Here is a 22,059-nt window from a genome sequence, read left to right as displayed (position 1 = left end):
GTGCTAACTCGTTTATGTGGAAAATGGTGAACATGCATGAAAAAATCAAACTCTGTTATAAACTATACTTACCATGGCGTCTGTGTCTGCTCTTGCCATAGCTTCATCACGATGAGCCCATGCAGCATGAACCCAGTCTTCCCCCATTACAGGAATACTGAAGGTAATTGCATACTGATATTTTTCGCCTGTGGAGGAGTATGCCAGGAGGTGCGTAACATTCTCCTTAATCTCATTCTTCACACTACCACCCATGTAGTGGACTAATTTAAGTAATCTTGACTGTAAAATAAAGTAAGAATTACGCACACTGTTCATGGAAAGAGGAAAAAGGCAATGTATCAAAGCTTGAGATACATTAGAAGAGTGGAGATAGATAGACATAGACAACATTTTATGGATGTGAGGCATGGGCTATAGATAAGGCTGTGCAAAAGAAAGGGAACGTATTGGAAATAAAATGCTCAAGGACAATATGTGACATGAGGTGGTTTGATTAAGTAATGAAAGGGCAAGAGAGATGAATGGTTATGACAAGAGTGTGACTGAGAGAGCTGAAGAGGATGTGATGAACTGGTTTGGACATATGGGGAGAGTGAGTGAGGAAAGGTTGCCAAAGAGGATAAATGTGTCAGAAGTGGAGGGAACAAGAACAGCGAGACCAAACTGGAGATGAAAGGATGGAGTGAAAAAGATTTGGGCCATCAGGGCTTAAACATACAGTAAGGTGAAAGTCGTGCACAGGACAGAGCGAATTGGAACAACGTGTTATACTAGGGTCCACATGCAGTCAGTGGACAGAACTAGGGCATGTGAAGTGTCCAGGGTAAATCATGGAATGTTCTGTAAAGTTTGGTTACCACGACAGCATAACACGACAGCTAGAGAATGGATCTGAGTGGATGCAGCCTATCACTGTCTGTTCCTGATGCTGCCTCGCTAATGTAGGAAATGGAGATCAAGCGTGAAAGAGTAAAACAAAAAGTAAATTATTCAATGCTTACTTATGGCAGGAAAGGTGGTGCTGACATTTAGAGTTGAAGAAAGGCCAAGAAAATGATGTTTGAGTAAAGGATTTAATGAAGCCCACCCCCAAGTAAATAAATTCCAACCAATAGAATGAGTCTGCTATTAAAACTTAATTCTAAAGCATTTTCTGCTTCTTTGTTTTCAATTCCAGAGCTTCCCTTCTAGTTGGCAAGCGTAGAAGCCAATGATGGAACAACTTCAGCAACTTCTCTTGTCCTGTCAACACTGGAGAGAGCAGGGTTCTGACTTCCTACCTACCCTCTTCTCTCCATAAATGATCATTCTTTAACCTCTAACCCTATACACTCTTATACTGATTTTTCCACTCAACATTTTTAAACCAACTTCCTTTCCCTTCTTGACTCCAAAACTCTCTTTTTCTGGCAATAAACATATTTCCTCACAGAATTCAGACCTGTGCATCATCTCAGAATGAGGAGTAACAGATTAATTCACTTGTACAGAAACATAATTTCTACTTATTTTTTTTCATACTATTCGCCATTTCCCGCGTCAGCAAGGTAGCGTCAAGAACAGAGGACTGAGCCTCCAAGGGAATATCCTCACTTGGCCCCCTCCTCCGTTCCCTCATTAGGAAAACCAAAAACGAGAGGGGAGGATTTCCAGCCCCCCCGCTCCCTTCCCTTTTAGTTGCCTTCTACGACACGGAGGGAATACGTGGGAAGTATTCTTTCTCCCCTATCCCCAGGGATAAATTTTTACTTATATCTCCCCAATTTTGCTTTACTAAGTTTCAAAACACTACAATTCAATCTTACAAAAACATAAATATGTTGGGCACGACCAGATCCTCTACTATATCCTGGATATGCTACATGATGAACATAAAACCTATCTATATATGTATCTGATGCCTGTTCCCCTTGGGAACTCCCTCAAGGGGGTGGCTACAGCAAATCTTCATAATTGTTGAACTACAGTTGAACATAAAACCTCTTCCCAAAAATTTAGGAGTGTTGTGTAAACATTGTAATTTTTATTTCTTGTAAGAAGCTATTCCATATCTGCAAGTGCTTATTTGCCCCAGTACTGGTTGCATATGTAGCTAGGGTGGCTCTTCCTCTGCCTCTCTCAGCCAGAATGTAATTAAAAGGCTTAAACTTTATCTAACTCTCCTGTTAATGTCAACATTCCTTTCCATCTACCACAATGTTGCTGCCCTTTCTCTGTTCTACCAGTATTATTTTGGCCTCTGCCCTTGCAAGCTTCAGCAAGGCAGTGCTAGGAAAACAGACAAAAAAAATAAGGCCACATTCACTTAAGCTCAGTCACTAGCTGTCATGTGTATGTATGCATCTATCAATATTTCTCATGTCTATTCCCACTGGGAACTCTCATCAAGTAGGGGCAGTCATAACAAAAGTCTCCATCTATCCCTATCCTTATACGCCTCTCTCACATACACCATTCCATGCATTCTTCCCCAGTTCTCTCCCTTCTGTACTCTTCTATTCAATATCCCCACGTCACAGGTGGTCTTTCTCTTGCACCACCCCTTTTAATTATGCTATCACACACACTCCTTGCAAACTCCGTCTTGCACTCTTTCAACATGCCAAAACCACCTAAAAGTATTTTGATTCTCCCACTCCACAATTCATTCCCTTTGCATTCCCTGCCATAACAAATCTCTCATACACCCCCTCTCTACTTTCTTCATTTCATCTAGTCTTACCACATCTACCTCATTAACTCCATTCCACAGCCTGGATTCTTGACCTTTGTATGTAAGGTACAGGAAAAAGATACTTACAACTTCTGCCTTTTTTCTGAATCCTGTGAAGACTAGGATTACATCTTTCATGACTTGACAGAAGACAGGGCGCCGAGTGTAAGTCAATATGCCACTTTCAGAATATTCAAGTAGTGCTGGTTTTCCTAATAATCTGTCAATAAAATATGAAGACAACATTCACACCAAAACCTTATATCCTACATAAACTAGTAATGTACGTATTTTACTAACCTATTGTAGATATAGAGATTAACTCAATTCCAAGTTTTCTACTATGAGGGATCTCCAAGTTCACTAATTCTCTTCAGACTCCCAGTGTGCTCTGAGCAGTTGAATGCAATGGCAGTGGTATTTATATACTTAAGGTGAGTGAATATAAATTTAGGCATACAACCCAGTGTAACAATAAATTGCTTTATGTAAGCTTTACATAGTTTCTCCGATAAAAACAAAATCAGACATGGCTATGCCCCAAGTAACCCTTTTCTCACTTCTAAATGACCAATCACCCATTAAAAATTATTAGTCCAATATAGGTCCTTGTCAGGTATTCTATTTCAAGTTTACAAGTGACATGAAAAACACCTTGAGATCACATAAAATTATGAACACTGCAGTTTTTCAAAAAAGTTACAAACCATACCAAAAATTAGTTTCAACTCAACTGAAATACAAAGGGATGATAAAAATATCAAGCTTCAAGTATTCTACATATTCTACAAACACAAAATTTCCTAGTGCAAGTGCTGTTAAAGGTCGATGACTTTTTGGCACAGTTTATTCAGCTATAAAACTGAAATCAATTCACTAAAATCAATTACAACTGCTTTAAATCTAATATCAAGATTAAACATGGATCTTAGCTCCCTTGGACACCTAGTACCGAAGAAACTTCAAAATCTTTTATTCTGCAATTGCTCTGGCAGCAATCAATTTGTACTGACCACATAAGAAAAATACAAATATTCATCTGTCAATTAAGCAGTCATTCAGAGCTAGTTAAAAATGATGAATGGCTGAATTTCTTAAATATCAAGACTATAATTACCCCAATGAAATACATATCATTCATTCACATCTTACAAACAGGGAAAAACATACCTGGCTCCTGTTTTATTTAGCTCTTCAAACTCTTGGCTCTCAAAATCAGCCAAAATAAAATATGTGCAGTAACTAACATCTGACACATATTCTAATCCTGTTTCAGACGTCACGACAGGGACATTAAATTTCTGGAAAAACAATTAAAACACATTTAACAGTAAATAATGAAAATCTGTCAAAATGTCTATTTCTTTTCATAGATGAAAACATAGTTCAGAAGTGATCTAAACCGATAAGAAGCAGTCAGTCATCATGTCGAAGAGATATGGTCATAATTAAAGTTTATCATCAATAGCGTATTGACACAAGGTAAAAAGGAACAAGCACTGTGGAGAGCCCTAAGGAAGGTGAAAGCTCAAAGTAATTGAGTACTGAAGTCAAGGACAGTCAGTAGGAAGGAACATGCATAAAGCAATAAGTACAAAGGTTCTGCATTCTGCATTAGTCATCCTTCTGAACAGCATTAAACTTTATAGTACACTCTCACTACTGGACACCGCACATTACTAATGTCACTGTAGTGCGAGATACTGAGGAAGCAAGTCTTGCATTCCATCTTTCGTACAAATTCATGTCAATGTGCAAGGGGGGTAAAAAAACAAATCTATGGTGTGGCTCAGGAGTATCATTCACAGGTAAAAGACTTGGTGAAGGGATGGAGTTGCCTTTTTTAGATGTATACAATGGTTTGAAGACTGGTTAAACAAGTCTTGAAAATCATTAGCTCCAAGAAGTTGTTTTTTCTTAACTTAATTTTTTCTGGATATAATACACACATATCATTTCTTGCTGGGTGATAAAATTCCTTTGCTCCAAAAACCATAGGTGTTGTCATATGACCCATGGCGACTTTGCATTGTTCTTCACTGTCCTCATGACTGTCTTCAGTGGGGTGAATAACCATGCTGATAATCTCTTTCTTGGTCTTCTGGGAGACTATAAGGGATTCATTGTCCAAATTCATCCACATCAAAACATCATCTTTGGACAAATCTCAAGTAAACTCACAATTAAGACCCTTATCATACTATAAAAATTCTGCTGTTTGCATCCTTTCACTCAAAACTCTGAAAGTTTCAATTCAAAGTTGTTGCTAATGTTCTTGGAGGTCAGTGTTATGTGGTTTATTTCTATGAAGACTGTCACTAACTTCCCTGTAAATGCAAGTAAATAAATGCTATACTTGATGTTGAACCCTCTCTTGAATTGGTCCAATGCACATACAAATGTATCAAAATTAAACATATTTCATGTCTTGACACAAATCATCCTGACTCATGGATGGCATATCTAAAATAGCTGGTAGGCAGCCAACGACCAGGGAGGTATATTGCCGTACTGGTACTACCCACCTGAGTATCAGGAGGGTTAGAGATAGCTGCATAGTGAGCCAGCACTTCTTCACTGGTTATCAAGCTGCACTCCTCTGACCCAGGTAGATGTCTTTTGTTTCTGCCTCACCTATGCATGAACTGTGGCATTCTGTTCACAAACATACAAAATCTATCTCCCTGTCACTCACAACACTTGACCGCTTATCTCACACACCACATTCTTCGTAACTCTTGATTTCCTGTGGTGAGTACTATGTGCTGGCCCTGCATTATGGCAAAATGGTAGGAGCAATAGACAGAAGTAGTAGGTAGAAAGATTAGGTAGTAGTAGTAGATAGGAACATTAGGTAGAAGTAGTCAGCACGAACATTAGGTAGGTGCCTCTGCAAACACTGCGCTAGACTGGCCTTCTACCAGTGGCCTGTTAAGGGTGAGGCATTAAAGGCTAAGAAGCAACACTGGAGTTCACTAGTTATGGAGAATACTGCCATGGCCACTCCCTTGAGGGAGTTCCTGAAGGAAACATATGTCAGAGATATAAATAGATAGGTAGATAGATAGATAGAAACAGCTGGAGGGATGAAATGTACATAAAATTTCCAGAAATACTTAGAAAAGCAAATGGATTTGTATGTAGCATTTATGGATCTGGAGAAGGCATATGATAGAGTTGATAGAGATGCTCTGTGGAAGGTATTAAGAATATATGGTGTGGGAGGCAAGTTGTTAGAAGCAGTGGAAAGTTTTTACCGAGGATGTAAGGCATGTGTACGTGTAGGAAGAGAGGAAAGTGATTGGTTCTCAGTGAATGTCGGTTTGCGGCAGGGGTACATGAAGTCTCCATGGTTGTTTAATTTGTTCATGGATGGGGTTTTAGGGAGGTGAATGCAAGACTTTTGGAAAGAGGGGCAAGTATGCAGTCTGTTGTGGATGAGAGAGCTTGGGAAGTGAGTCAGTTGTTGTTAGCTGATGATACAGCGCTGGTGGCTGATATGGGTGAGAAACCGCAGAAGCTGGTGACTGAGTTTAGTAAAGTGTGTGAAAGAAGAAAGCTGAGAGTAAATGTGAATAAGAGCAAGGTTATTAGGTACAGTTGGGTTGAGGGACAAGTCAATTGGGAGGTAAGTTTGAATGGAGAAAAACTGGAGGAAGTGAAGCGTTTTAGATATCTGTGAGTGGATTTGGCGGTGGATGGAACCATGGAAGCGGAAGTAAATCATAGGGTGGGGGAAGGAGGCGAAAGTTCTAGGAGCGTTGAAGAATGTGTGGAAGTCGAGAACGTTATCTTGGAAAGCAAAAATGGGTATGTTTGAAGGAATAGTGGTTCCAACAATGTTATATGGCTGAGAGGCGTGGGCATTAAATGAAAATTAGTAATGCCCTTGTTGGATTAGTCCACATCATATCTTAACACTTTCATGCTGCACCTTAAATATCATAATTATTTGTTTTAAGAAACCATTAGGAATCTCTCAGGTGATGCACCAACATACCATTACTTAATTTTTCTGCAACAGCAAACCTGCTGCTATCAGTGGGATACTTTTTGGATACATGGAAAGCATTTATGAAAAGACCACACAAATAAATCAGAAAACTTTTAACTGCCATGCCTTCACGCAGCAAGAACAAAGACTAAAGGTTACAGCAGTTCTTGGTAAACACTGGCCAACAATAGACTCATGTACTAAGTTGTTGGTAATTAAAGGTGCTGGATCACAAATTTTGTTGGCTAACAGTTTTTAAAAATGTAGATTTTTGAAATTCTACCACTATGTAATGTTCAACAAATATTTCCTTTTCAAGTAAAAGGGTACACAAAATACAGGAATGACAGGTTGGTGGTACTGCACATAACTCAAGACTGGGAACTAATGTTCAAGAGAATGCTGTAGATGCTTACTGTACCAGCACCTCTTTTTCTTTACTGCAATACTGTACCAAAATTGAATTGGTTCAAGAGAATGCTGTAAATGCTTAGTGTACCAGAATCCCTTTTTTTACTGCAATACTGTACCAAAAATCAATGTATGTAAGTATCACTGTAATTATGATAAGTGCTTGAATATAACCTTGTCATACCTTTGCTGCCTCCAGTGTTTCCACGTCCTCTACCAGGTTACCAACTAAACAGATACGGGGATCAGCATCAGATTCTCCCTCTACCCGGCTTACAGATGTTACATCAGCTGAAAAAAAAAGTGAAACTGCACTATCAAACAACATATGAAAAAAAAAAAAAAATTCCCACCTATTTTTTCACAAAGCGTGATGAGATTAATTTATCTTAAATACCTTAATTTTCAATAAAATCTAAACAAACTGAAAATTCATCTCTACTTAAAATGAGGCTACAAATGGAAAACCTACATAATCAATGCAGTTCAGGCTTCCAAGCTGAATCTGCATATACATTACTACATAATCAATAGGAGCATTTCTCATTTTCAAAGGGTAGTTAATAATACTTCTTACATCATATCTATAGAGAGAGTTGGAATCTCTGGCCATACATACATATATGTATATCAACCCTACCTTTACCTGTGTACACTTCGCTTCAAGTTTTGTATGAGTTTATTTTTGATATTTCCATGTCATTAACTCTAATACAGAATAAATGCAATAAATCTTTACTGTATGGCTGTTGGCAACTCAAAAGAGGGCTGTTTCTTTCCTTACCTGCTAGGCTTTGGAATTCTTGACCTTAGTATCTTTTCCCTGACATTCACCATCTGCTCCTTTTTCAGTATGCTTTGGAACTCCTGACCTTAGTATGTTTTCCATAACATTCACCATCTGCTCCTTTTTCAGTACCAAGTTTTGCATTTCCTCTAAGAGTCTTATCTCTGCTTAGTCAATGATGACTTGTATTTGGGGAAAAAAGCCTTCCTAATTCCACATACAGAAAAAATAAACCTGTCCAAGGAATAAAGTTTTTTTCAGGCTTATGACTGAATTCAACTGAATTTAAACAGCAAGACACCACTGGGTCATAATGAGACTTTGTGGTAATGGAGAGAACAGAAACTTATTATTGTGGTAGGAGTAGAAAGCCATACAGATTCAGTAAACTGTAAACCTGTAAACTCATTAGGTAGTTAAGGAAATGCAAATAATATCAGCTGTGGATTTAAAAAGAAATATTCATCACGTCTATGTTTAAACATATCTAAAATATTTCTTTCAACTATTCTAATTGGTAAATCATTCCACATATTACAAATCCTGTTGAAGAAAAGGTACTTCGTCTTATTTGAAGTAAAACGTTTGCCACGAATCTACATCCATTACTATACATGAAATCCGACAAATCTATCCTCAAGTAGTTTGTTTGCTCAGCATTATTGAAGCCTTTAATGATTCTTAATACCTGTAGCAGATAACCTCTCAACCTCTTCTTTTCTAAGCTAAACATCTCTAATTCAGTTAGTCAGCTCTTACAGGATTTGTTTCTCAAGAGGCCTGGATTCATCTTGATAGCTTGCCTATGTGCTCTTATCATTCTGTCCGTCTTTCCTCAAGTAGAGTGACCAAAACTCAATACAGTAATCAAGATGGGGATTTCTGAGACTTGAATTCAAAAGTCCTTCGAATAAATCTAAGAATTTTGTTCACCCTTTTTCTGTACACTGCTTACTTAGCTTTAGGTCACCAGAGATCATCATACCCAAGCCCTTTTACTCAATGACCAATTCATACTCTAGTTTGCCTTTCCATTTTTTGTAACATGTAAAACTTTGCACTTATCAATACTAAAATTCATTTGCTGAAAGGGGGGATGCTATTTCCTGTGTGGCAGGGTAGTGACAGGAATGGATGAAGGCAAGCAAGTATGAATATGTACATGTGTATATGTCTGTGTATGTACATGCATGTAATGTTAATATGTATATGTATGTATATGTGCGTGTATGGGCATTTATGTATATATATGTGTATATGAGTGGTTGGGCCATTCTTTGTCTGTTTCCTAGCGCTACCTCGCTGATGTGGGAAACAGCGATTAAGTATAATAAAATATAAATAATTTTCATATTCTTTTTTTTCTATTATACTTAATTGCGGTCTCCCACATTAGCGAGATAGCGCAAACTGACAAAAGAATGGCCCAACCAACATACATACACATGCATATACATAAACGCCAACACATGCACATATACATACCTATGCATTTCAACATATACATACATTTACAAACACAGACATATACATATATTCACATGCACATATTCATACTTGCAGCCTTCATCCATTCCCGTCAGCACCCTGCCACACATGAAATAGCATTACCCCCTGCGCGAGGTAGCGCTAGGAAAAGACAAAAAAGGCCACATTCATTTTCACACTCAGTCTCTAGCTGTCATGTGTAATGCACCAAAACCACAGCTCCCTTTCCACATCCAGGCCCCACAAAACTTTCCATGGTTTACCCCAGACGCTTCACTTGCCCTGGTTCAATCCACTGATAGCACGTTGACCCCGGTGTATGTATGTATATATATATATATATATATATATATATATATATATATATATATATATATATATATATATATATATTTTTTTTTTTTTTTTTTTTTTTATATACTTTGTCGCTGTCTCCCGCGTTTGCGAGGTAGCGCAAGGAAACAGACGAAAGAAATGGCCCAACCCCCCCCATACACATGTACATACACACGTCCACACACGCAAATATACATACCTACACAGCTTTCCTTGGTTTACCCCGGACGCTTCACATGCCTTGATTCAATCCACTGACAGCACGTCAACCCCTGTATACCACATCGCTCCAATTCACTCTATTCCTTGCCCTCCTTTCACCCTCCTGCATGTTCAGGCCCCGATCACACAAAATCCTTTTCACTCCATCTTTCCACCTCCAATTTGGTCTCCCTCTTCTCCTCGTTCCCTCCACCTCCGACACATATATCCTCTTGGTCAATCTTTCCTCACTCATTCTCTCCATGTGCCCAAACCATTTCAAAACACCCTCTTCTGCTCTCTCAACCACGCTCTTTTTATTTCCACACATCTCTCTTACCCTTACGTTACTTACTCGATCAAACCACCTCACACCACACATTGTCCTCAAACATCTCATTTCCAGCACATCCATCCTCCTGCGCACAACTCTATCCATAGCCCACGCCTCGCAACCATACAACATTGTTGGAACTACTATTCCTTCAAACATACCCATTTTTGCTTTCCGGGATAATGTTCTCGACTTCCACACATTTTTCAAGGCTCCCAAAATTTTCGCCCCCTCCCCCACCCTATGATCCACTTCCGCTTCCATGGTTCCATCCGCTGACAGATCCACTCCCAGATATCTAAAACACTTCACTTCCTCCAGTTTTTCTCCATTCAAACTCACCTCCCAATATATTCACTCACTGAGAACCAATCACTTTCCTCTCTTCCTACACGTACACATGCCTTACATCCTCGATAAAAACTTTTCACTGCTTCTAACAACTTGCCTCCCACACCATATATTCTTAATACCTTCCACAGAGCATCTCTATCAACTCTATCATAAGCCTTCTCCAGATCCATAAATGCTACATACAAATCCATTTGCTTTTCTAAGTATTTCTCACATACATTCTTCAAAGCAAACACCTGATCCACACATCCTCTACCACTTCTGAAACCACACTGCTCTTCCCCAATCTGATGCTCTGTACATGCCTTCACCCTCTCAATCAATACCCTCCCATATAATTTACCAGGAATACTCAACAAACTTATACCTCTGTAATTTGAGCACTCACTCTTATCCCCTTTGCCTTTGTACAATGGCACTATGCATGCATTCCGCCAATCCTCATGCACCTCACCATGAGTCATACATACATTAAATAACCTTACCAACCAGTCAATAATACAGTCATCCCCTTTTTTAATAAATTCCACTGCAATACCATCCAAACCTGCTGCCTTGCCGGCTTTCATCTTCCGCAAAGCTTTCACTACCTCTTCTCTGTTTACCAAATCATTTTCCCTAACCCTCTCACTTTGCACACCACCTCGACCAAAACACCCTATATCTGCCACTCTATCATCAAACACATTCAACAAATCTTCAAAATACTCACTCCATCTCTTTCTCACATCACCACTACTTGTTATCACCTCCCCATTTGCGCCCTTCACTGAAGTTCCCATTTGCTCCCTTGTCTTACGCACTTTATTTACCTCCTTCCAGAACATCTTTTTATTCTCCCTAAAATTTAATGATACTCTCTCACCCCAACTCTCATTTGCCCTCTTTTTCACCTCTTGCACCTTTCTCTTGACCTCCTGTCTCTTTCTTTTATACATCTCCCACTCAATTGCATTTTTTCCCTGCAAAAATCGTCCAAATGCCTCTCTCTTCTCTTTCACTAATAATCTTACTTCTTCATCCCACCACTCACTACCCTTTCTAATCAACCCACCTCCCACTCTTCTCATGCCACAAGCATCTTTTGCACAATCCATCACTGATTCCCTAAATACATCCCATTCCTCCCCCACTCCCCTTACTTCCATTGCAGCAAGGGTGTGTGATGTCTCCATGGTTGTTTAATTTGTTTATGGATGGGGTTGTTAGGGAGGTAAATGCAAGAGTTTTGGAAAGAGGGGCAAGTATGAAGTCTGTTGGGGATGAGAGAGCTTGGGAAGTGAGTCAGTTGTTGTTCGCTGATGATACAGCACTGGTGGCTGATTCATGTGAGAAACTGCAGAAGCTGGTGACTGAGTTTGGTAAAGTGTGTGAAAGAAGAAAGTTAAGAGTAAATGTGAATAAGAGCAAAGGTTATTAGGTACAGTAGGGTTGAGGGTCAAGTCAATTGGGAGGTAAGTTTGAATGGAGAAAAACTGGAGGAAGTAAAGTGTTTTAGATATCTGGGAGTGGATCTGGCAGCGGATGGAACCATGGAAGCAGAAGTGGATCATAGGGTGGGGGAGGGGGCGAAAATCCTGGGAGCCTTGAAGAATGTGTGGAAGTCGAGAACATTATCTCAGAAAGCAAAAATGGGTATGTTTGAAGGAATAGTGGTTACAACAATGTTGTATGGTTGCGAGGCGTGGGCTATGGATAGAGTTGTGCGCAGGAGGATGGATGTGCTGGAAATGAGATGTTTGAGGACAATGTGTGGTGTGAGGTGGTTTGATCGAGTAAGTAACGTAAGGGTAAGAGAGATGTGTGGAAATAAAAAGAGCGTGGTTGAGAGAGCAGACGAGGGTGTTTTGAAATGGTTTGGGCACATGGAGAGAATGAGTGAGGAAAGACTGACCAAGAGGATATATGTGTCGGAGGTGGAGGGAACGAGAAGAAGTGGGAGACCAAATTGGAGGTGGAAAGATGGAGTGAAAAAGATTTTGTGTGATCGGGGCCTGAACATGCAGGAGGGTGAAAGGAGGGCAAGGAATAGAGTGAATTGGAGCGATGTGGTATACCGGGGTTGACATGCTGTCAGTGGATTGAATCAGGGCATGTGAAGCGTCTGGGGTAAACCATGGAAAGCTGTGTAGGTATGTATATTTGCGTGTGTGGACGTATGTATATACATGTGTATGGGGGTGGGTTGGGCCATTTCTTTCGTCTGTTTCCTTGCGCTACCTCGCAAACGCGGGAGACAGCGACAATATATATATATATTTTTTTTTTTGGTGGTTGGGAATACCTTGTTTAAAAAGAGAGATATACATAAGTAAACGTATGTGAGTAGGAGAGATGGCCAGAGAGCGTTATTGGATTATGTGTTAATTGATAGGCCCTTGAAAAAGAGACTTTTGGATGTTAATATGCTGAGAGGGGCAACGAGAGAGATGTCTGATCATTATCTTGTGGAGGCAAAGGTGAAGATTTGTAGAGGTTTTCAGAAAAGAAGAGAGAATGTTGGAGTGAAGAGAGCGGTGAGAGTAAGTGAGATTGGAAAGGAGACTTGTGTGAAGAAGAACCAGGAGAGACTTAGTGCAGAATGGAAAAAGGTGAGAGCAAATGAGGTTAGGGGAGTGAGGGAGACATGGGATGTATCTAGGGAAGCAGTTGGGCTTGCACAAAAGATGCTTGTGGCATGAGAAAGGTGGGAGGTGGGCAGATTAGAAAGGGTAGTGAGTGGTGGGATGAAGACTGTTAGTGAAAGAGAAGGGAGCAGTGTTTGGACAATTTTTGCAGGAAAGTAGTGCAAATGACTGGGAGATGTATAAAAGAAAGAGGCAGGAGGTCAAGAGAAAGGTGCATGAGGTGAAAAAGGGCAAATGAGAGTTGGGAAGAGAGTATCATTAAATTTCAGGGAGAATAAAAAGATGTTTTGGAAGGAGGTAAATAAAGTGCGTAAGACAAGAGAACAAATGGCAACATTGGTGAAGGGGGCTAATGGGTAGGTAATAACAAGTAGTGGTGTAGTGAGAAGGAGATGGAGTGAGTATTTTGAAGGTTTGTTGAATGTGTTTGATGACAGAGTGGCAGATATAAGGTGCTTTGGTTGAGGTGGTGTGCGAAGTGTGAGGGGCCAGGAAGAATGGTTTGGTAAACAGAGAAGAGGTAGTAAAAGCTTTGTGGAAGATGAAAGGCAGCAAGGCGGCAGGTTTGGATGGTACTGTAATGGAACTTATTAAAAAGGGGGTGACTGTGTTGTTGACTGGCTGGTAAGGATATTCACTATATGTAATGGTTCATGGTGAAGTGCCTGAAGATTGGCGGAATGCATGCATAGTGCCATTGTACAAAGGCAAAGGGGATAAAGGTGAGTGCTCAAAATAAGAGGTATACGTTTTTTGAGTATTCCTGGGAAATTATATGGGAGGGTACTGAGAGGGGTAAAGGCATGTACAGAGTATCAGACTGGGGATGAGCAGTGTGGTTTCAGAAGTGGTAGAGGATGTGTGAATCAGGTGTTTGCTTTGAAGAATGCATGTGAGAAATGATTAGAAAAACAGATGGACTTGTATGTAGCATTTATGTATCTGGAGAAGGCATATGATAGAGTTGATAGAGATGCTCTGTGGAAGGTATTAAGAGCATAATGTGTGGGAGGTAAGCTGCTAGAAGCAGTGAAAACTTTTTATCAAAAATGTAAGGCATGTGTACAAGTAGGAAGAGAGGAAAGTGATTGGTTCCCAGTGAATGTCGGTTTGTGGCAGGGGTGCGTGATGTCTCCATGGTTGTTCAATTTGTTTATGGATGGGGTTGTTAGGGGGATGAATGCAAGAGTTTTGGAGAGATTGGCAAGTATGCAGTCTGTTGTGGATGAGAGGGCTTGGGAAGTGAGTCAATTGTTGTTTGCTGATGATACAACGCTGGTGGCTGATTCGAGTAAGAAACTGCAGAAGTTGGTGACTGAGTTTGGTAAAGTGTGTGAAAGAAGAAAGCTGAGAGTAAATGTGAATAAGAGCAAGGTCATTAGGTTCAGTAGGGTTGAGGGGCAAGTAAACTGGGAGGTAAGTTTGAATGGAGAAAAACTAGAGGAAGTGAAGTGTTTTAGATATCAGGGAGTGGATTTAGCAGCAGATGGAACCATGGAAGCAGAAGTGAGTCACAGGGTGGGGGAAGGGGGCAAAAGTTCTGGGAGCGCTGAAGAATGTGTGGAAGGCAAGAACGTTATGTTTGGAGGAATAGTGGTTCCAACAATGTCATATGGTTGCGAGGCATGGTCTAACGACAGGCTTGTGCAGAGAAGGAAGGATGTGTTGGAAATGAAATGTGTGAGGACAATACGTGGTGTGAGGTGGTCTGATTGTGTAAGTGATGAAAGGGTAAGAGAGATGTGTGATAATAAAAAGAGTGTGGTTGAGAGAGCATGGAAAGAATGAGAATGAGTATGGAAAGACTGACAAAGAATAAATGTGTCAGAGGTGGAGGGAACGAGAAGTGGGAGACCAAACTGGAGGTGGAAGGATGGAGTGAAAAAGATTTTGAGCAATCAGGGCCTGAATAGTGCCCTGCATACAGGGAGGTGAAAGACGTGCAAGGACGATGTGGTATACCAGGGTCGACGTGCTGTCAATGGACTGAGCCAGGGCATGTGAAGCATCTGGGGCAAACCATGGAAAGTTTTGTGGGGCCTAGATGTGGAAAGGGAGCTGTGGTTTCAGTGCACTACATGACAGCTCGAGACTGAGTATGAACAAATGTGGCATTTGTTGTCTTTCCTAAGCTCCAATTCAAGCTCCACTCAAAATATCTTCCGAGTATAAAGTTCAACAATATGCATTTCATCTCAATCCTAGTTATTTCTCTGGCACCCCTACACAGCCCCTTATATTCTTTTATTAGTTGATTGTAGTCGTCAAGACAATTATAATCCATATAATCAATTTACGAATCTAGCTGCATCACTATTAGGCCAATATGCTGAATTATTCTTTTTTGTAATAGCCAAGTAAAATTTACATTATAGCTTCAGTGATGATAGCATACATACATGCAAGGGTAGCACTCGGTGAATACAACCACTACCAGTTGCAGTGCATGAATGTGAGCATTAGGTCTTACTGAATTAAAATAGTTGAAGTTCAATTGATCAGGGAAAATACTGAATTAAAGTAGATATATTTGCACACCGTAAAAAATACATGAAATATAAAAAGCTTACCTAAACTTCCTTGCAGTCTAGATCTAACTGAATTCTCAATATTCTATACCAGTTAAATCCATGATTAAACTGCCACAATGGCACGATGCCAACAAACAGATGATACTGAACAGCCATCAATTCCAACAGCAGATAACTTTAATGAATCAATAATTTCTTCAACTATCTTCATTACTGAGTGACATTCTACTGATATTTTACATGCATTTACCTACTTTTTAATCAATAAACCCAAGGTTTCCCCATTATGTACATAACTCCTTGTTTAATATCTACCAAAGATACATAATGCTCCAGATCATACTCTGCAAATTTTTGCATTCTCTAAATACTACAATATCATTGCTGAAAATAATCACCAAGAATTTAATGCTAATAGCCAAGCTAAGCTAAACCAGTAAATAACCCTTATCGAAAATTAATTAACTAAAGCTCTCTATGATCATGAACTCAGTCCTGTAGCTGAGAAATCTTTCAATGTAGCTAATGGCAAATAGTTAAGAATTCACAGAATCCTTGCAAAACTAACTTTAAATATCTTAACTTGCTATACTATGTATGAACCATCATAACACCTACAACTGATTACATTTTGCTGCAAACTATTCGCGTCAAATATGTGCTTAGTAACAGAAAGGCTGAAAAAATAAATGAAGGATAGCACAGTTACTTCATTACATGAATTACTCATATGATTTTCACAGCAGCACTGTCAACCTTAATATTCTATACAGCAATTAATAACAGAAGTGCACTACCAGTCTTCAATAAAAGCCATCTAACAAATCAAAAACTTTTGTCACAAAACCTCCCAAAATATACAAACGTCGGTAATTTTTGAGTAATACTTTCCCCTCCCCCCGCATGCATAACTCATTTACAATTCCTCATCATGAGACCGTGCTTGATTCGTGATGCATGGTATGTACACCGAGCAGCCAGCAGGCACTGGCAGGAACCAGGTGACCAAGCTACCCTTGGTCACTTGGTCAAGGCTAATGCAACGTCCCCGTCACCGTTCACCACTATCTTCCTTACCTCATATTAACATGTCCTGCCTGGCCAGATCCATATATCTCACACTAGTAATGGCCCTCGGGCCCATAACATCACCATCACTGCACATGACTCACCATTGATCATAATAGACGGCTGCGTTAGTTCAGCCATTTTCGTGAAAGTGTCTAAGAATACCAAACAATCCTCAGTCCCAACGTCCGCACAGGTGGACCGCAGACTCGCTCCACTTTAATCTGCTTTTCTCTTTATTTTCGGCTTCCCGTAACGTTTCTCCATCTTCCACTAATCCTCTCTGTGTTTGCTCAGAAGCTTAGGCTACTGTCAGTCCATACGCTCGCCCATGAAAATGGGAAATCACTCACTAATGTCGCATTTACAGCAACATACCACAATGTGCCATTTAAACTGATGGTTGCGTGACGTCACCATCACAAACGAACCTGAGACAAATGACGGTCGGCGCCGCACTCCTCCCCCCCTCCCTCACTCCCTCCCCTAAGGAAAACGCACCAGGAAAATAACTTTTCTGAAACGGGTTAGTGGAAGGCGGGGGATGGTGGAAGAATTTTATCCTAGGTGATTCATCGATGATTATTTCTCTTAAAACTGTATGATCATGCAAGGCTGTGCTGCAGACATGTTTATTCTGCGACTGGTGTTTGATATCGAATGTATAACGACTTTGTACACACACACACACACACACACACACACACACACACACACACACACACATATATATATATATATATATATATATATATATATATATATATATATATATATATATATATATGTATGTATGTATATGTGTGTGTATGTGTATCGGATGGACGTACATACTTCCATGAGGGTGAATAAGGATATAACGGAATATAACAAATCTTTAAGTCCCATAATTATGTAAAAAGAAATGAAAATATTGACGGTAATGATTGAAGACATCAGAGATGAAAGCTGCTCAAATTCAACGAACTTCAACTTGTACAAAAACATCAACGTTAAAGCTTTAACGACAGGGAAAATATAACGATATACAATCTTACTGGTGAGAAATGAAAGGAAACATATAGGACTAAAACTGTTCATTCAGAATCTACTTCCTCTTCTTGGTTAGGATCAAGAACAACTGGCTCCACTCTTTGGTATCCAGTGTCCTACCTAAACAGGAATCATCACTTTAAAATGACCGTTTTCGAGGAGACCTCTGCTGCTGAGGGCAGTGTTATGCACAAAGTAGCTGTCGACCTCGCGACATCCTGCTTATATCCTCCCTGCTCTCCCGTCGTCCAACAAACGGACACGTACTTTATCGTCGTTGTCAATTTGAACCATGGCGTTATCACTAAGGAAGTCACTGTGGGCGTAACCCACCATATGAAGTTCGCCGAGAGCTTTGAACGTGGCTAAATCGACCTCCACTCATTTACTGAACGGCTGTATTATTCAGATACCTCAAGTGGGGCTCACCTTTACAACTTTCCATAATCGCTTCTGGAAACTCTTTAGTTAGTCTATAAATAGTGGCACCCCCATTATCCCCAGCCAAATTCTTCAGAAGACATGTGTCAATCTCTATCTCCCGCCTGTCATTCTAATTGTGGGGAATCTTGATGACAACTACCACTTTCTCACCAGTTTCCCGTTCCTAGTTCTCTTAAGTAAGTAGAAGCCAAATCCCCCCCCCCCCCCACCTCCCTAAAAAAAAAGACGTCCCTTTTCTAACCAATTCTAAGAGGAGGCAGCCTGTAATTCATTCAACACAAATAGATTTACGAAGCTTTCCTTTTGAGCGTGTATCCTCTCTCGAAGATAAAAGTTTTCTCATTTCAACCAACTTGTTAATACAGGATTCGCAATCGTCAACTACATGCTGGTGATCGCCTCGTCTCGCTTGGCGTTCTTCTTATATATGTTATCTAATTATTTTTCTGCTTAAAGGCGTCTGTCAACACCATCTACCTCTCTAATTTACTTCATACTTAGCCCTCTCCCTAACCTCCACTAGTCTTCTTACTCTTTCGGAGTTCATGTTTTTCGCAAATAAGTTTATATTAAAGCGTATCGGTTTAATGTTGCGGGTGCTACAACCACCAACATATCTATTGACATGACCCATAACAGAATCGTCTTAATAAGGGTGAAGATGAGGGAAGAGGAAATTCAAGGGTGTGATGAAGAATGTTGTGAGGATAAGGGTTCAATGAAGATTGCCACTGACCCGACCCGTTTAGGATGTAAGGAAAATAAGGGTGTAGTGAAAATGAGGGTGTACTGAAGATATGGGGGTAACCAGTGAAGAGGCTATTGTAAAGATAGTACTGTTGTGAAGAGGGTTTGTATATTGGAAAGTGAATAGTAAGGATGAGGGTGTAGTCAGAGGACAAATGGAAGAGACAGCAAAGTTTAAGAAAGAGGCAGAAGGGAAAGAAATGAGATACATATACACATCACCGACGGATACTTACTTTTATGCTTTATCTTAGCAGAGACGGCTTGCGGAACCTCATCTCTTCAAACTTTCTCTTCTACTATACAGTTTTTATACTTCATCGAGCTGTCCCCATTCACAAGTTCGTCACGTAGTTTACTCTGTTCACGTGTATGTGTGAGGAACTTACCTTTGTAAGGAACCAATATTATGTTTTTGCATTTTATCATAGAAGTTCTAGACTTAACAAATGGCAGTTGCAATTACTTTCTCTTTCCTTTTAATTTTCTCAACGTGTCCACAAAACTGTTGCTAGAGAAATGCTTCCTCATGTCCCTTTGTTCACTTTTTCTTGCCTAACTTCCAGCTACGATCCTTAGTTCAAGGCTATTCCCTACCTTAAACAGCACTTCACCGTTAATGTGATCATGTTCTCTTCAGAATTCATATGCAGTTATCAGGTCTTACCCGTTACCCAGCGAGTGCAGACTTTAAAGCGTCTGGAGATTGGGTAACGACGCAGCCTCTGATAACATAATTGCACGACTCGAGTGCGTGATCAAAGAAAAGGGTGAGGTCGCTGCTGCCTGACTGATCTTAACAGCTGCTACAGCTGACGAAATGCTTTGCCTAAGATGCGTCTGTATGCAGCCGGGATGAAGCATAATATCTTGTCATAAATCATAGTCTTGCCCATTGACTTCACTTAACAATAGAGGACAAACAGCAACATCAATTTTTCGCGGTATTCCACTCTTATTACACCAGCCTTGGAAATGCATTCCTGATTTGGATCTCCTTCTGGTGCAGGACAGCGGGTTTTGAATCCTGGGCTTGTGTTCTGACTTGTATTCATCCTCCTTGGGTCTGATCGATGAATGAGGACCAGGCTCATATATATATATATATATATATATATATATATATATATATATATATATATATATATATATATATATATAATTTTTCTTTTTCTTTCATACTATTCGCCATTTCCCGCGTCAGCGAGGTAGCGTTAAGAACAGAGGACTTGGCCTCTGAGGGAATATCCTCACCCGGCCCCCTTCTCTGTTCCTTCCTTTGGATATATATATATATATATATATATATATATATATATATATATATATATATATATATATATATACATACAATTTGCTAGGACGCCATTTGGTAAACATGTGATTGTCTTGTATATCAAACTGACCTGTATTTCTCTCTTGTCTCTCCCCTGATGATGTAATTATTACACGAAAGTGCAATTGGGAACTTATCGTGTTTCATTTTCCCCGTGGACTCATAGGAATATATATATATATATATATATATATATATATATATATATATATATATATATATATATATATATATATATATATATATATGTGTGTGTGTGTGTGTGTGTGTGTGTGTGTGTGTTATCGGACTCCATTAAGGTTACTCAGCGAATAAAAAGTCAATTGGCGAGGTGGCTGTCATCGTCAGTTGAACAATGAGTACACAGTTCCATTAAAACAAATTGTCGCATTAAAGGAGTCCATCCTGCCCCTGCTTCTGAGTGTGGCAGAGAGTTACCAGTTTCTAGGGACCTTTGCAAAATGGGTCCTGGGAAACACTAAGACCCTTTAAGGAAGTGTCCAAGGGAAAATATAAATACATACTTATTCGCAGTTTCCAATGTTAGCTCCCGGAACAGACGAAGAACGACTCGTTTGCCCACATCCACTCCTTAGCGGTCTTCAGTGCATGAATAAGCTTCATATGAGATGAGCTAGATTAGGGCATTCAGCTGCCCGTGCCGTTTCGGCCATCATGAATAAAAATAAAGTGGATCGGCTTCTGCGAGTGAGTAGGTCTCGGATGTCGTCACACTGCCAGGGAGAGGAGCCGTGGTGTGAGCTAATGTCAGGCAAATAGCATCATTCGTATTTTTGACGATTCCTTTCCTAACCGGTAATGTTACTAGCCCATTTTACCAACGTTCCTGCAGAACTGAAAGCGAAGGGATTAGCGCTAACTCCACCATTAATGGGCTGCAGGAAAAATGTTGCTGGATTGCTTGCTAATCACTGGATTACCAAGACACGGGGATGGCCAGAAAATTCTTCCACTGGCCACACCAGACATCGACATGGACACCTATATGATCGTGAAGTTGATACCTTTAATCACCAATGATATCTCTAAGGAGACTGAAGAGATCTAACCGCTCACACTGGTGGTTGTGCTTAACTTGTTAAAAACCAAAGCTAAGGATTTAAAGCACTGATGTAATCTTTCTTATATTAATAAGGAAACCCAGTGAAGAGAAATATGAATGCTACTCATTGATGATAATGCAAACGAGGAAAACTTGCGAGAGGTCCTGAAGCTGTCATGGTAAAGCCTAGCCCGGGACTTGCCGACCCGTGTAATATAACTTCGAGAGAAATGAAGAATGTACACTCGATTATTTCCAAGCTAGTTGTCGCTTACTTCCTCTTCCCAGTTACACAAGTCTGTACAAGTATGTTGTAAGCCGTTACAAAAAAAAAAAAAAAGCTGACCATGGACACTAGCCTCTCAGGCAGCAAGCTCGCCCTCATAACCCTGACACTGAAGCCTGTGGAGAGTGGGCACGTGCCTTGGGGTGGCCAGTCTATTAACATCTTCAAAGGTCGTGCCATCTGCTCCAGGAACCAGATGGTACTCAGCAACGATCCTCGAAGACACCCAGACTGGTGCAGCAAAAATATTACATTACAAAATACAATTGACTAAAATGCTTGATTTGAAGTCTCCCGTGACTGA

General features: G+C 40.1%; 1 protein-coding gene across 1 annotated transcript in view; it reads right to left on the bottom strand.

The window, feature by feature from the left end:
- LOC139752259 (protein ECT2-like) overlaps positions 1 to 17,264 on the bottom strand; it is a 73,603-nt gene extending 56,339 nt beyond the window's left edge. The window contains exons 1-5 of the mRNA XM_071668291.1: positions 16,952 to 17,264; positions 7,306 to 7,412; positions 3,887 to 4,017; positions 2,804 to 2,936; positions 73 to 282 (exon numbers count right to left, since the gene is read on the bottom strand). Coding sequence (XP_071524392.1) covers positions 73 to 282; positions 2,804 to 2,936; positions 3,887 to 4,017; positions 7,306 to 7,412; positions 16,952 to 16,988 — 618 coding nt within the window. The 5' untranslated portion in view covers positions 16,989 to 17,264. The remainder of the gene's footprint in view (positions 1 to 72; positions 283 to 2,803; positions 2,937 to 3,886; positions 4,018 to 7,305; positions 7,413 to 16,951) is intronic.
- Between the last annotated feature and the right edge of the window lie 4,795 nt (positions 17,265 to 22,059).

This window comes from Panulirus ornatus, chromosome 12 (genome assembly GCF_036320965.1).
Source record: "Panulirus ornatus isolate Po-2019 chromosome 12, ASM3632096v1, whole genome shotgun sequence".
NCBI classification, from domain to species: domain Eukaryota; kingdom Metazoa; phylum Arthropoda; class Malacostraca; order Decapoda; family Palinuridae; genus Panulirus; species Panulirus ornatus.
The sequence above is the reverse complement of the archived record's forward strand: the minus strand, read 5'-3'. Positions and strand labels throughout refer to the sequence as shown.